At 40.6% G+C, this 15,902-nt stretch overlaps 1 protein-coding gene across 1 annotated transcript in view; it reads right to left on the bottom strand.

Annotated features, from left to right (window-relative positions):
- Positions 1 to 3,212: 3,212 nt before the first annotated feature.
- The window catches only part of COL7A1 (collagen type VII alpha 1 chain), a 133,585-nt gene continuing 120,895 nt past the window's right edge, over positions 3,213 to 15,902 (bottom strand). Inside the window, exons 116-121 of the mRNA XM_087954709.1 lie at positions 12,684 to 12,732; positions 11,692 to 11,724; positions 9,428 to 9,523; positions 7,497 to 7,616; positions 6,129 to 6,308; positions 3,213 to 6,015 (exon numbers count right to left, since the gene is read on the bottom strand). Coding sequence (XP_087810835.1) covers positions 5,981 to 6,015; positions 6,129 to 6,308; positions 7,497 to 7,616; positions 9,428 to 9,523; positions 11,692 to 11,724; positions 12,684 to 12,732 — 513 coding nt within the window. The 3' untranslated portion in view covers positions 3,213 to 5,980. The remainder of the gene's footprint in view (positions 6,016 to 6,128; positions 6,309 to 7,496; positions 7,617 to 9,427; positions 9,524 to 11,691; positions 11,725 to 12,683; positions 12,733 to 15,902) is intronic.

Genomic DNA, 15,902 nt, shown 5'->3' on the forward strand with positions numbered 1-15,902 from the left:
CCGCACTCGTCAGCGGTCGGGTTGGAGCGGGCGCTCTAGCTGCCAGGAGAAAGGCGAAACGACGGGATCAGGCGGGTCTTGACGTCATCGGCCTTGCAAGCCAATGATCGAGGGCAAAGCCTCAGGCCGGAAAGGAAGACTGGCAGCCAATCTCGGGCAAGGCGACAAAGGACGGAAGTGGAAAGGAAAGCCGTGCTTTGCACCGCTCTGTGCATTGGAAGCAAGCAGGGACGCGGCCTCTCGTTTATACTGTTCAAGATTACGTTAGCTTTTTTTTTCTGATGTAGAAGACAATCTCCGTTGTCTTTTGAAAACCTCGATTTTTTTCTTCTTTTCTTCCCTATTTTTTTGGGAGTTGTCAGTACTTTTTTCTGTATACTCATTGGAATTATTTTCCAGGGAAAAAATACCTGGAGCGGGGGAGATTATTGTTCTGACCCAAACTGGCTCCCCCCCCCTTTTTTTCCCCTTTTCAGTTGTTACCTATTTTTGTTTTCCTGAAAAAGTTTCATTGTCTGCACAATAAACATAAATTCAATAAAAAGATTCCAACCGTTTTACATTTCCATTACCTGGCAAGGGATGGGGAAATCTCTGCAGGTCTTTAAGAAAAAGGCTAGTCACCTCTCCAGAATTTCCAAATATCATCCCTTGCTTAGAACTCTGGGAATTGAAATCCATATATCTGTAGGACATTAAGGAATCACGGAAGGCTGTTCTAAACTTTTTGCAACTACACAGCTTTTTAAATAATGAAATGTCGATCTGTGATGTTATCTGGTATTCAGCTATTCTGATATATAGGAAGATCAGATTGTAATGCACACATGAAACAGATCTAGAGTTGGTTTTCAATTTCAAACTTACCATAATTAGTACCAGAAACAAATTTACTGAGATATGTACTGATAGGTCTTGCTGGTGCTTGTCTGTGTGTGATTTTTGTGTCATTGTTGATGCCTGATCACTACCTGGTGTAGTCCTTGTAATTTTCTTGGCAACATTTTGGACATAGTTTGCCATTGCCTGCTTCCAAGAGTGACTGGCCCAAAGTCACCTAACTGACTTTGTGCTCTAGTCTAGGTGGGACTAGAACTCAGTCTCCTGGTTTCTAGCCTGTTGCTTTAATCACTACACCATCGTGTCCAACCTTTTCTCTTGCCTGGGCTACCTTGAGTGAAGAGAAATACTCTTGGGCCATATACAAAATGTTTAATATAGTAAATGTTGCCAAAAATCACAAAATAATGTTAAAATTATACAATCTTGGGCCGTATTACCTATCCAGGGCCGTATGTGGCCCATAGACCACTGGTCAGACATGCCTGCTTTACACCAAACCTTCTTATGTTTCACATATTCATTAAGATGTTTTATTTCTTAAGCTTAGCTTAATGATAAACTAAAAGAATTGCTGCAGTTCCTTTTTCTCTGATCACGCAAAAGGGTATTGTCAGTTGAAGGAATTAAAAGATGCCCTCCTTATTTTTTTTTGTAAACTAGCTCAATAAATTCTCAGTATAACTGCTGAAAACATATGCTTAGCATGCTGTGAAAATGCTCATCTAGCCAGCAAGACAATTGCCTGTATCATACAAAACTTAGTTCAGCATTTGCTTTCTGAATAAGTATGATGCAGTCACTAATTGATATGTTCAACATTTATGTTGCTGTTTTATTATTAGTATTAAATGACATGGTAATGATAATTCCTTGTGATTGCCAATTGTTCTTAAGGAAAGTGAAGAAACTGATTGGCAACCCTTGCAAACACACTCCTTCCACCACTGCTGTTTGACATAAGAGGAATATACCCCAAGAGAAAGACACCTACCATAGCTTAAGTTGTCTTCAAAGAACATGGTTAATCCTGTGAGGGATCCCAGTGGCTATAAGGAGAGTCTTTTCTTACTGTGTCCTTTAAGCGCAAAATGTAAATGTTCTGTGTACTTTGCACCAAACTGCCAGCCACTGTTATCTCAAAGTACTTAAAACATTGGAATCAGGGTTCAGTAAAAGGAAGTGACAATTCTTACTTCTTTGCAATAGCATATATGGTATTTATTCCTGTCTATGGTTACGTGAGTCCAGATAGGATGGGTTATAGATATAACCCATCCTATCTGGACTCACTCCACCTAGACAGAAAATGAACGTTCAGGTAAGCCAATGTTCCATTTCTGCAGCAGAATATCTTAGAGAGCCTGACCAGTTGCTCAAGGGAAAGAATTAAATCCAATTCCCATTACAATGCAATTGGTTGGATTTATGATACTTTTAAAGTTGCTTTTCTGATATAGTTTCTTTTCGCCTGAAATTCCTGAATCTGATCAGTAAGGATGGAAGGCTGATTCTGTAGTGAACAGGAGGTAGATAGATAGATAGATAGATAGATAGATAGATAGATAGATAGATAGATAGATAGATAGATAGATAGATAGATAGATAGATAGATAATCAGAGTTGGAAGGGACCTTGTAGGTCATCTAGTCCAACCCCCCACCCAAGCGGGAGACCCTACACTATTTCTGACAAATGGCAGTCCAATCTCTTCTTGAAAGTCTCAAGTGATGGCACTCACACAACTTCCGAGGGCAAGCTGTTCCATTGGTTGATTGTTCTCACTGTCAGAAAGTTTCTCCTTATTTCCAGGTTAAATCTCTCCTTGTTCAGTTTCCATCCATTATTCTTTGTCTGGCCTACAGGCGCTTTAGAAAATAGCTTGATCCCCTCCTCTCTGTGGCAGCCCCTCAAATATTGGAAGACTAGTGAATCAAATTTGGTTATATACTACAGTCTTCCCCAGTCTGACAACTTGAGGACTGAAACTATTGTTTTTAGCATTGTACAGTCCTTTTGTACTGGTTATCTGTTGAATTCTGATACTCTTTTTAAAAAATCTTAAAATAAAAAAAAATAGAAGAACAGGGGACAACTGTTCAGGTCACCTAAAGTTTCAAATGTAATGAATGTAGAAATACATCCATTTTATAGCTATCAAACTCCAGCTATTGCACTGAACCGTCCCCTAAGTATTCCACTAAAGTGTACCCACTTTCAGTATTGGGAAATATGGATGGGATCACAGAAAAAGCATTCTGCAACTTCTTCAAACCAAAGGCTACAGATCAAACGCGGCAGTCTGATGTGTGGGCTTAAAGGCAAGGGAAAATATCTGTGATGGGCCTAACAAAGTCAGTAAACACACTTAATTGAATGAGGTACTGTATATTTTTATTTGATTATCATGTTCAGATTTTTGCACCATAATATAATTAATAGAGTAATCTTACATAGAGCAGAGAAAAATTCTGCAGTGATATGTACATTCAATATTTTGAAAATACAACAGTGATAAATAGCTATAGCACCATATATACGTACACCAAGGTTGCTCTCTTTAGCCAACATTTTTTGCTTTCTTAAGCATATTGGTGAGAAGAAAATAAACATGACCCATATTAGTTTATTGTATTTACCTGGACTTATCCATATTTGGACGAATTGCTGAATTTTAACAATGTGACTGAGTAGATAATTGATGTTTAATCTTTAAGGTACCACAGGTGAGAGACCAGTTTTGCAAGAGGCTAAATGAATTAACCTTCTGATACGATCCTCGTGACATTCCGGATGGTGGATGAAGTTCTACAGAACATTTCTAAAACAATAGCTTTCTATGCAGAAATCAGTGGAATAACTTATTGCCACTTCAAGGTAAAATCCACACATTCATGCCTTTCTGAAGAAAGAGGAGTGGCTCTAGGTTAAGGCTGAGTAGGTATTAGAGGCATCAAATTTTAGGAGGCACCAAAATTGAAAAGACTTATAAAAAAAAAACAAATAAAAAAGTTTAAAAGCTGTAACTGCTCACATTGTGAACCTTGAGGATTAAATATAGCTCTGCAGTGTCAATAAGGTGACAATGCCTAAGGAAAGAAAATAATTGTCTGGGGACTGAAAATCATAAGGGGCTTGAAAATCCAAAGAAAGAAAGAAGAGGATGTCTTTTTGAAATTCCTAGCAATCAGAAGGTGATCCAGACCAGGGGTTTCTAAACTTGGCAACTTTAAGACTTGTGGACTTCAACTCCCAGAGTCCCTCACCAAGCAAAGCTGGCTGAGGAACTCTGGGAGTTGAAGTCCACCAGTCTTAAAGTTGCCAATGTTGGAGACCCCTGGCCTAGGGCACCAAAATGTCTAGAAGTGGCCCTGAAAAGAGGGAAAAGAAGCAAAAGACTACAGGTAGTCCTTAACTTACAACAGCTTGTTTAGTTATAGTTTGAAGTTACAACGGCACTGAAAAAAGTGATTTATGACTATTTTTCAGAGTTATTACCATTGCGGCACCCCCAAGGTCACGTCAAAATTCAGCTGCTTGGCAACTGCCTCATATTTATGACGGTCACAGTGTTCTGGGACACGTGATCTCCTTTTGAAACCTTCTGTCAAACAAGTCAATGGGGAAGCCAGATTCACTTAACAACCATGTTACTAAGTTAACGACTGTAGTGCTTCACTTAACAACTGTGGTAAAAGAGGTCATAAAATGGAGCAAAATTCACTTAACAAATATCTCACAACAGAAATTTTGGCTTCAATTGTGGTCATAAGTCGAGGACTACCTATACATAGTGGCAATTCAAAGTAAGTTCAATTGTAAGGAAAAAAAATGGAAAACAATAATGCCTTTTTATAACTATATAGTGCAGCCATATATAGAATAGCTGTAGTTGTCCTAGAGCTCCAAGTATTTCAAAAGACATGAAAAATAATTCTCCAAGGCATATGGCATTCTTTGTCAGTCAATGGATATGATGATCTACCTTAGCTTCAATTAATTTAGTAAACTATTAAGCACATTCACAGGATGAAACAATTCTTAGTCATATAGTTGAACTTCTACTGCTCCTGGTAATGGACAATGATTTTTTTCTCAATATTCAAATTTATTTTTTCAGTTATTTTTCATAGTACAAAATATCTGAACTTTTGCAACTTTGAATTTTGCCAGCCTTGCCACCATTTTAATCCATGGAGTTTGGGCACAAAGCAATTCAGAACTAAACTAAATTCAGCTGACATTATTTTGTTCAAGAGTCGAAAGATTAAGGGATTCTAGTACTCTAAAGGCCCTGGAAAACTGAGGGCAGGGAAAAGGAAATCCTTTGGGAAAACATATTCCATTCTGTGACAATTTTATTTTTGACACCTCAGGCTCAGAAAAAGCCTGGCATTTCCCAAACTTTATTTGTTAACAATAAAAAGTCATAAGTTATGAAAAAACAGTTTAAGGGAGTGCTCCTTAATAATTTCTGCTCATAATGAAATAAATTTACAGAAAGAACTCTAGCAGTGCCTGTGAATCAGAAGACTTTTGTATCTTTATGACTGGAAAGACATTTTAGCCTCTCAGGATTAGCCTGTGTGATCCTGTCTAGTTAGCTTCTTATTAATCTACTCCTAGAGGAATAATATATAGATCTATAACCCTGCAAGTTGCAGGCAGAATCTGAATTTGGTCAGGCCACAATACATTCCACGTGTCATTAGTTAGCCAGTATCAAATAAGTTAAAGAAATCTAATTAAAAATATGTCTTTTCTTTACATTATACATAATAGATGGTATGCATATATTTCCCACTTGATTAAAAAAGCACCTTAATTTAAAAAAATAATAAATCAAGAGCAACAAAACTACTGTTAAAAAACAAAAACAAAGAATAGCACCATTTCTCTGCTCCAGCTGAAGCAGCCCACACACAAACAATCTACGCATACATATACACTCATATGGACATATGCACCCACAAACAACTGTGTTGCAGGCCGTACAAATGGCAGCAAGGTGATTCTCAAGTCACAGGTCACTGCCAGGTGTATATTTAAGACCTTATCCATGATAAAAATGGCAGGGAGTCCAAATGGCTGCAACTCTTCTTTTCTTCAGTACATCAGTTCTCCAAACTCACTTCAGCATTTATACAGTTTTGTTTCTATCCACTGTGCTATTAACTGCCAAAAGAAAGAGAGAGAGAGAAGGTGAAACTTCATGGAAAACCACCATATTTAGAACTATTAAAGGAGTGAAGAATAGGCATTTCATGGGTTGCTTTGTCAGCTCCTACCTGTATCTGCCTGGGGCTTGCAGTAAAACTCACAGTCCTCTTTAGAGCTGAAGCGGTTGGAATTTCCTCCACAGCCACTGTAGATAAAGGGCCGACATTCCAACACTCTCTGGTTATAATACCATTGTAGGGTGAATTTGCTGCAATCGCCTTGTTCCAGACTCAAAGTGCACAGGCCAGCTGGGGAAAAAATAACAATGAGGATGCAACAAGACATTAGCTTATCTAAGATGCAACAGTGCTACTTTAGGCATTACGCTTAGCTGCAATTCAACAGAAATGTGGCTCGTTCTCTCTAATGCTCTAGATATAGTCGTATTGTCAGACATTACAAGAATAGGCTGGAAAGAAGGCAAAGAGTTGGTAGTTACATCCAGTTATACTTTGTGTTACACCCATTCAGCTATTTCAGCCTAAAGACCAATTCTGAGCAGTAGAAGTCTAAAGTTAATAAACTTTAGCCATCCCAGACAGTCTTCATATATTATCTACATTTTCCTTCTCAAGAGAGAAACTATACAGTTTAATAAATTTACTGGTAATGGGGATTGCTTCTAATGATACTGGTACAGAATTAAAGTTCCTAATAAGTAGACCACACCATCAACTCGTTATTACTTTTTTTTTTAAAAAAGATCCAAAATTGCCAGATAGTGTATCTAAGGGCTTGGTTTAAGCAATAGGCCTTCTCTTAATTGGCTGCAGGCTTTCCCCAGAGATAAGCAAGGGACCCTCCCAACTTGCATATAGTATTACAAGGCAAAAAATGCATTCATCCTCTGTTATGCCTTTGGTCCTAAATGACTGAAGGTGGGCACTTCATTTTACTATTTATATTTACATTTTTTAACAGAAGAAATATTCTTATTTTCTGTTTTCCTGTTTTTGTTGAACACCACTCTGAGTTTTGCAGTTGAGATAATCTAGAAATATTGTAAAATAATTACATACATATGTAAAAGGAATCGCTTATAGCAAAATTATCCTTTGGGTAAAAACCTTGATTGAGCATCGCTCCTTTTAACCACATGGAAGCATCCATCTAGTTTTCTTTGTAACAGTATGGACATAGTTTTTCATTGCCCATTCATGGGATTCTGTTTTGAACTTCTTCCCGTCTAAATCAGAATGCCTAAAGTATTTGATGTGCCAGATTTGACCTGCTTATCTTTTTCAAATTCAGCCAAGGTCAACAAGGTAGGGTAGGTTTAAAGCCATTACTTATTTCAGAGATTGCCAAGTAGTCTATTAATGATTGCACTCTTACTAATTACTTCCACAAGTTTCAAAAGGAGTTCAGGTTCCACAGAGAAAATCACAGGCATGCACCAATCCTTTAAACACACATCAGAGACTGACGTAACTCACCATCCCTCAACATAGGGCTCTCAGTCCCGTCTGCTATCAGGCCCTCTTCATAGTCGTCCTCTGTGTAGATATACTCATATTCAGGCCTACTTGCTTTCAATATGTTTCGTTCCTGGCTCCCTACAAAACAGAGGTGGCTGATTCAAAAGATCTCAGGTAAGGAAGGCTTGATGAGAAAGAAGGAACAACAACTATGTTGAATCCATGAGGTAGGACACACTTACAACTGTATTCCGAGAAAGAATAATCTATTGATTTATGAAGGTATTAAATCTGTACGCCACCCAATTCCAAAATGAATTTATAGATTAAAACACAAAAGGAAAACAATATTTTTAAAAGTGCAGCAATTGCTATAAGGAGCAATTCCCTCTACCCTAAATATAGTCAATTACTGTAACACAAGATCTGGGAAAAGAGCCAGATTTTCAATACTATTTAAATACAATCACAATGGAGGCCAAACAAATCTCAGCAGGGATGATTTTCCAGAGGGCTGATGCTGCAATAGAGAAGACATGTTCCATGGGTTCAATTACAAAATGGAAGAGACGTGGAACATGCTAATTCTGTTTGATCATATGGGCCAGGCAGAAACTATGAAAGCCATATGGTCTTTTAGGATCTGGCACTGTATCATGAAGGCTTTGTAGGGGATAACCAGCACCTGGAATTGTACCTGGAACCTACTGGTACCTACTGCAGCTCACAGAGCAAAGGTGTTATGTAGGCCTAAGAAGACATATTGCTCATTTCATTTCTTTAGTAATGAGTAATTTAGTAATGCAACAGATAAAACATAATAAATAATATGTGAAATACAATAAAATATACAATAATATAAAATAAAAAAGAAACATAAAAATGCAAAAAACATAGCGATCAAGCCAATTGAAATTTTCAATATTGCCCATTTACTATATTATGAACCAGCCACAGCTTCTGAATGATTTTCAAAGGCACTTCCAGATGATTGTAGAGCACTATAAATTATGAATGTCAATTAGCTTCATGGCTATTTTTTCTGCATTTTTATGTTTCTTTCTGATTTTATATTATTGTATTTGTACATTGTTAAATTTTATCTTTTACATTACTAAATTACTCATTACTAAAGAAATGAATTGAGCAATATTACATTACCACTACTTCTTCTTATTTCCCCTGGGTTTTATCTATAGAATGGTATATGCAATCTACCTTCCTTTTCATAAGCTATTATAGCAATAGCATTTAGACTTATACAATGCTTCATAGTGCTTTATACTAGCACTCTCTAAGCAGTTTACAGACTCGTGTCCCCAACAATCTGAGTCCTCATTTTGTTCCAAATAAAACAAAGCTAACCATATTCTGCCTCGTTTCCAATAGAAGAATAGACTGTCAATCTGATAATTCCTGGCTTGCAAAGTACACCCTACTTTCGAATTCCAAAGCGGTCCCCGGGGGGGGGGGGGGCCCCTCCCAAGGGGACCCGGGCGTCGGGGGTGGCCCTGCCCGCGGGCCTCTGGCCTGAACACCCCGCCGCGGTTTTAAGAGGGGGGGGGAGGAGGGCGGTGCCGGTTTTTGAAGGGCCGCCCCCCCCTGCCCCCCCTGGGCCTCGGGTGGCTGGGGGCCGCCCCCGCCCCCCACCCCCGGGCCTCCGCGGGGGGGGGGGGGGGGGGGGGGGGGGGGGGGGGGGGGGCGGCTGGGCGGGGGGGGGGTTGGGAAGGTGCCCGGCGCACCGTTGGGGGGGGGGCGGGGGGAGGGGGGGGGGTTTTTTTTTGGGGTCGTTACACCCTACTCATTCAAAGGGACTGAAAGGAAAGGTGAAAAAACTTAATTCTTGCAAGGAAAGTGTGACAGCTAACATTTGATATCTAATAACATCAAGAAACCTACAATGTGTGCAAGGGAAAAAAAAGGAAAACATACTAAGAAACAAGACTCACCTTCCTCTTCTTCAGCATGGGACAGTTTAAGCACAGGGATTATTTGAGCTTTAACAGATGGGTATGGGTGGTTGGATGGATCATTGGGGAGATTACCTGGGAAGAAGAAGCCACAATGCAAAGCTAAATAGGCACATAACTGCCATAAAAATAATTGACCTCCCCATCTCAAGAGAAGAAGTTTCCAGCCAAAGTTCAAGAACCTTCAGAAAATGTATCTCCTTTTAAACTTTTCTATAAAAGTGAGTGAGTAATAATTATGTACATGGAGAGGAGAAAGTTCTCAAATAAAGCTGATATAATGAATAATACAAAGCTACCTGTCTTTGAATGAAAAAAATCTTGTACACAGGCCAATTTGGGTGGCTAAAAACACTACACTAATACACAATGCAGGCCTCTTGGCTAGTCCCAATGGAATGTTTTAAAGTTAGTGAAACAAATAAGCACAAAACATTTATTCTCCAAGGTTTGCATCTGTTGTCATTACCGATTGAAAGAATATTGATTTCATGCATAATCATAGGTGTTAAATGTTTGCAAACTGTACACAGTTCACATCTAGGAGTACTTATCTCATACAATCTAAGCCCCAGATCTCACTGTAACAGCATTGCCAAAAAGCCTTTAAGAGTTGTTAACCTTATTTTGTGAACTTCTTCTCCGACAACATTGAATTGTTAACTAGGACATACAAAACCTTTGCCAGACCAATTCTCGAATAACCCACACTGTATATTGGATATTAACAAAATTGAGCGGGCTCAGAGATATTTCTTGAGAAAAATACTCCACTCCTCCACTCATACAATAGAATTCCCTATGCCTCCAGTCTCGAAATTCTGGGCCTGGACAATCTGGAACTGCTCCGCCTGCGGTCTGATCTAAGCACAGTTCACAAAATTGTCTGCTATAACATCTTGCCTGTCAATGACTTCTTCAGCTTTAATCACAATAATACATGGGCAAACAACCGATACAAACTCAAGGTAAACTGCTCCAAACTTGATTGTAGAAAATACAACTTCAGCAACAGAGTGGTTAATGCCTGGAATGCCCTACCCGACTCCGTTGTTACAGCCTCAACCCTTCATAGCTTCAACCTCAAACTTTCTACCGTGGACCTCACCCCATTCTTAAGAGGTCTTTAAATGGGACGTGCATAAGCTCATCAGCATGCCTGTCTTACTATCCCCATTTATCTGTATTTATTTCCTTTGTTCTTGTTTATATTCGAATAAAATAAAATAAAATAAATAAATCAATAAATAAAATAAATCTCCCTATACAATAGGGAGTTGTTAGGGACCTGAATGTCTCCAGAGTTATTTTTTCTTCTGCTTCGTGCATGCATTTCTCATGCACCCCTTCCTTCCTTCCTTCCTTCCTTCCTTCCTTCCTTCCTTCCTTCCTTCCTTCCTTTCCTTCCTTCCCTTCCTTCCCCCAGAGATTGTTTGCCAATTTTTCTAGTCTGATAATTACTGTAATTATCAGATTCAATGTTGTATTTCAAACTACAAAATTATGAATTTCAATTCTTCTTCAAACTAAGTCTAAAGTAAAAGACTTAGAAATGGAAATATGAATCTTTGTGAAGCACTGAAAGAGCAGAGTTAGCAAGAAGATCTGGGACCTGAAGCAAAAAAATAGCAAGGGTAGGATGGTTACTTAACCTTTCAGTTGCAACTGCCTCTTAATTACTACTATCTACCTATTGCCTTTTACATGCATGAATGCCATGGTAGGTTAGAGGGCAGGGTAAAGGGGCATTCCTACTCTTCTATTTCACTTCTCACAATAATCATAATACTTTTCAGATGTGTGGTAGAGAGCAGGGTCTCTCAAACATTATTTTAATCTTGAAAACATATAATTCAGTTTCTAGTTCCTCCTTGTAAAATCAGTTTGCCTGACTGCTTCATAATATTGCGGCCATGCTGAATGAGAGCTTTAAAACAGCTAAACAAACAAACAAATACTAAATATTAAAGACAGGATGGAACATTTTTCTAGACAAATATTATTTGCTCAAATTAAAGAAAGAAATCATCATGAGTTGGATGCTAGGACTAGTATAGCTATGATAGAGACAGGAAGCTACCCATCCAGGGAATGTTTACTTCCTCATCTCATTCTGTTGAATCTGTATTCCTCAAAGGTTGTACATATCTGGGTATATTTATGAGTGAATACCTCTTTATTAATGTCTCAGACCTCAAGTACTGCAGAAAGGAAGATAGTTCATAGTTATCCAAAATACTTACGCTGTTCAGAAACAGAAAATTGGCTTCCACAAGCTGAAATGAAAAACAAAGAAACAATCCATTCACCAGGACGCTCATTCTGTGATTAGATGGTCTGCCAGTTTTTAAACAGAAATACAGTTTTAGATGGGGGATAAGCGTCACTATTTTTTTCAGAGGAATTACGGGGAAGCTGAAGTTTTGTTGCAATTTGAATGCCCCAACTTTTTATAACCAGAATGGTTATCTTCTTTCAGATCTAACTTGCATCCTGTTGCTTAGATCCGTGTTGCTCAATGCCAGCAACTTTAAGATGTGTGGACTTCAACTTCATGTTGGCTGAGGAATTCTGGGAGTTGAAGACCACAAATCTTGGAAGTTAAGAAACACTGAAAGTTGGGCTTTCAGTAATTTTTCAGTTCATGTAATGTTTTCTTTTGACTTTGATTTGTGCAGTCCAGGTTCTCAATCATTTGCTGTTTGTCCATAATGGCTGGGGCACACAAAAAGAACGTAGCTATAAATATATTTTAGTAACCTAGATTTTCCTTTCATGATGTTAGTTCCTGAATAAAGTTCACACAAGTATCAGCCTTAACAGTACTTTCTTACAAGTTACACTTTGAGGATTTTTCTTTACAAACATTGTTTGTTCTGTGAAAAACTTCATGTTTGACTTCCCAAACGATTTTCCCTATGGAAATTGTCTCTAGCTGCCTCTTGTATGACAAACAAGACAAAAGTATCAGATTTTTTCCCCCTCAAAACTATTTAGCTATGGGACAGGAAGTTGAAAAGCGTTGGAGTAAACAGTATAACATCCAAAATCCTCTCCACTGCTGCAAACATATTTGCAATTTCCCCAGTAAGCCATGCTTAACCATGCTTCAGCACCATCTAGGGCAGTTATTAGCTAAATTGTGTACAAGAAAATGAGAATATGGATATGAAAAGTCTAGAGGGGAAATGGCAGGGTTGAAGGATCCAGTTAGCCTTGGTGGGGGGGGGCTTACCACAATGTTGACTCATCTCTTGCCTGACAAATTGTCGGACCTCTTCTTCCTGCAAAAAAGCACAAATCAAATAATACTGAACTAATTGATATTCATTCACTCACTCACTCACCCATTCATTCATTTGTTCCGTCCACAGATAACCCTCCCACAATCCAAATGGACTCTCAGCAGTTAATCATAAAGCAATAATATTCTAGTTATTTATTAGGCTTATAGTCTAATATTACTTTACTTTATGACTATTTACCTATTGTACTTATATCATGCAGCATTACCCAGTCAGCTTAGAAATAGCAATAAAACTGCAAACAAAAAAGTATAAATGTTGTGAATCAATAAAAGTTACTAGCATAAATGCAAATCAAGGTTTGGAAACCTGCACACCTGATTGGTCCTTATACAACAACTAGGGATTGGTCCATAACTAGTCCCTGATTGGCCACTATTTTGACACTTCTCATTGGTTATAAGTTTGAACTTGTTGCACATGTCATTGGTTAATAAGGTAGCAGATAACCCTATAAAAGGGTTGCTGTTGCCCATAGCCTTGCTCTGTTCTGTTCTATTTACTATTATTAAAGAGTTGAAGTCACTGGTCAGATGTCTGGTCTCCATTATTCCCCAAACATAACACTGGCGACGAAGGTGGGATGCGGAGACCGAAGAGCTGACTGAGTTACAGAGCAACCAACAGAGCACGTGGTCGAACACGCACCATCAACGGCAACATGGCCAGCGGTGCCGTACCACCCGCTCCATTCAACCCAGAAACCGAAGACTGGGAGTCATACATGGATTGGTTCCAGATGTTTCTGGAGACCAACAATTTGAAAGACGCTACAACCAGCAAAAAGAGCTATATTCCTGACTCATTGCGGGCCTACCGTGTTTAAAATGGCAAAATCGCTTGCCAAGCCAGCCGAAGTAAAAGCGATGGACTGGGACGCCCTCGAGCCTTTGCTACGGGCCCACTACGCGCCCACCGTGCCAACCTTAGTCAGAAGACACGAATATTACCAGAGGGACCAACGGAAGGGCGAAAGCCTTGCCAATTACATCGCGGACCTCCGCAACCTTGGAGGCCTCTGCGGATTCTCCGACTTAGAAGAAGCCCTCCGGGACTGCCTGGTTCTGGGCCTAGAAGATGGCACGATCCAGAGCAAAATTATGGCTAAGGGGGACATCAGCCTCACCGATGCCATTAAAGAAGCCACGGCAGCGGAGGCGACCAAGAAGTCGGCAGCCCGAATCGCCGCACCAACGCACCGCCACGTCAACTCGCCAAAGATACCTCGCCTCGCTCAGAGAGACGCCCGGTATCGACTCACCACGAAGACCTAGAATCCCCATCAGAAAGCGATGAGGAAGAGGTCAACCGACTCCAAACGGAACGAGACCAGTTCACACAACCCTCATCCCGACTGTGTGCAGGATGTGGGCGAATCACCCACGATCCAGCTGCAAATTCCTCGACGCACTCTGCCGCATTTGCGGGAAACAAGGTCACATCGCAAAGGTTTGCAGAAGCAAACAAAACTCCAAACCCCGACAGGCCGAATGCCAGTCTTCCGGATTCTTCGCACACACCGAAAAAAACTGAACCACCAATGGGGAAACCACTCCTACAGAAACAAACCGTCCACCACTTCCACCAGGCGTGAAGAAACCAGGCGGGAAGAGACCCACCAAACAATCACCATAGGCCCACGCTACATCCCTTGATGCCGGAAAAATCCGAGTAAAGGTCGCCATCGAAAACAAACCTTGTGTGATGGAGGTGGACTCGGGATCTTCCCTCTCGATGGTGTCATGGAAAACGCTCCAACAGCTCATTCCAACGATTCGCCGCCAAGACCTTAACCCTCAAAGGGTTATACTCAAAGACTATCAGGGTAACCGAATTCCCGTCGCCGGGTCCCGCAGATTCCAGGTCTCTTTCAAGGACCGTGCCGTCCATTACCACTGACTGTCGTGGACCGCGACAGGCCTAGTCTTTAGGCCTTCAATGGTTCAGGCCGCTCGAATCACTGTAGCCGGAGTCCACCGGGCCGAGAGCAGCGATTGGGAGGAGGCACTCGTGCAAGAATTCCAAGACGTTTTCGCGAACGGACTAGGCAAGTACAAGGGGACCCTGATCTCGTTTAACTTGAACCCTGAGGTAGCACCCATCCGCCTTAAGCCGCATCGGGTGCCATTCGCCTTGAAACCTAAAAATCGACGAACAACTCGATAAGCTAATAGCGCAGGGCGTGCTGGAGCCCACCGACCACGCCCGCTGAGGAAACCCCTATAGTGACGCCTATCAAGCCTGATGGGTCACTAAGAATTTGCGGAGACTACCGGGCCACCTTAAACCACGCACTGCAGCAAAGTGCATATCCAGTGCGGTAGTGCAACACTTGCTCCATTCCCTGGGTGGCGGGAAAATTTTCGCTAAACTAGATCTAGCCCAGGCGTATCAACAATTGCCTGTAGATCCGACCACGGCAGAGGCGCAAACTATCGTAGCATAGGGCGCATTTAAATGCAACCGGCTCCAGTTCGGGTAAGCGTTGCCCCGGAATCTTTCAGAGCTTAATGGAAAGGTTGTTACAAGGGATAAGAGGGGTACCATATTTCGACGATGTACTCATCGCCCCTAACAAAGACATTCTAGAAAAACGACTCAGAGAGGTTTCACGAAGATTCCAAAACGCAGGCCTCAGAGTTAAAAAGATAAATGCCATTTATGTACCGAAAAAGTAGAATTTTGGGATACCTGCTGGACAGCCAAGGAATCCATCCCACCGAAGACAAATTAAGGGCGATTAAAGGCCCCCCACTCCAAGGAACAAGGCAGACCTACAGGCGTTCCTTGGACTTATCAATTTCTATAATGTCTTTTACCCCACAAAGCAACGGTAGCTGAACCATTGCATAGACTATTAGACAAAAAAGCAATGTGGGTTTGGGGACAACGGGAACAATATGCTTTCCAACAAGTAAAGAAATTGCTAACTTCTGATTCTGTACTTATGCAGTACAACGAGACTCTTCCGCTCACTATCACGTGTGACGCATCACCTTTTGGGGTTGGGGCAATTCTGGCCCACGTATTACCAAATGGGCGGAAGCCCCCATCGCGTTTTTCGCGAACCTTAGCTAAAGCTGAAAGAAATTATAGTCAGCTGGACAAAGAAGCTTTAGCTATTGTGGGTGCAGTTAAAAGATTCCATG

This window comes from Notechis scutatus, chromosome 2, assembly GCF_049901735.1.
Source record: "Notechis scutatus isolate UNSWTSFEM ecotype Mainland chromosome 2, rNotScu1.2, whole genome shotgun sequence".
In the NCBI taxonomy this organism is placed as follows: domain Eukaryota; kingdom Metazoa; phylum Chordata; class Lepidosauria; order Squamata; family Elapidae; genus Notechis; species Notechis scutatus.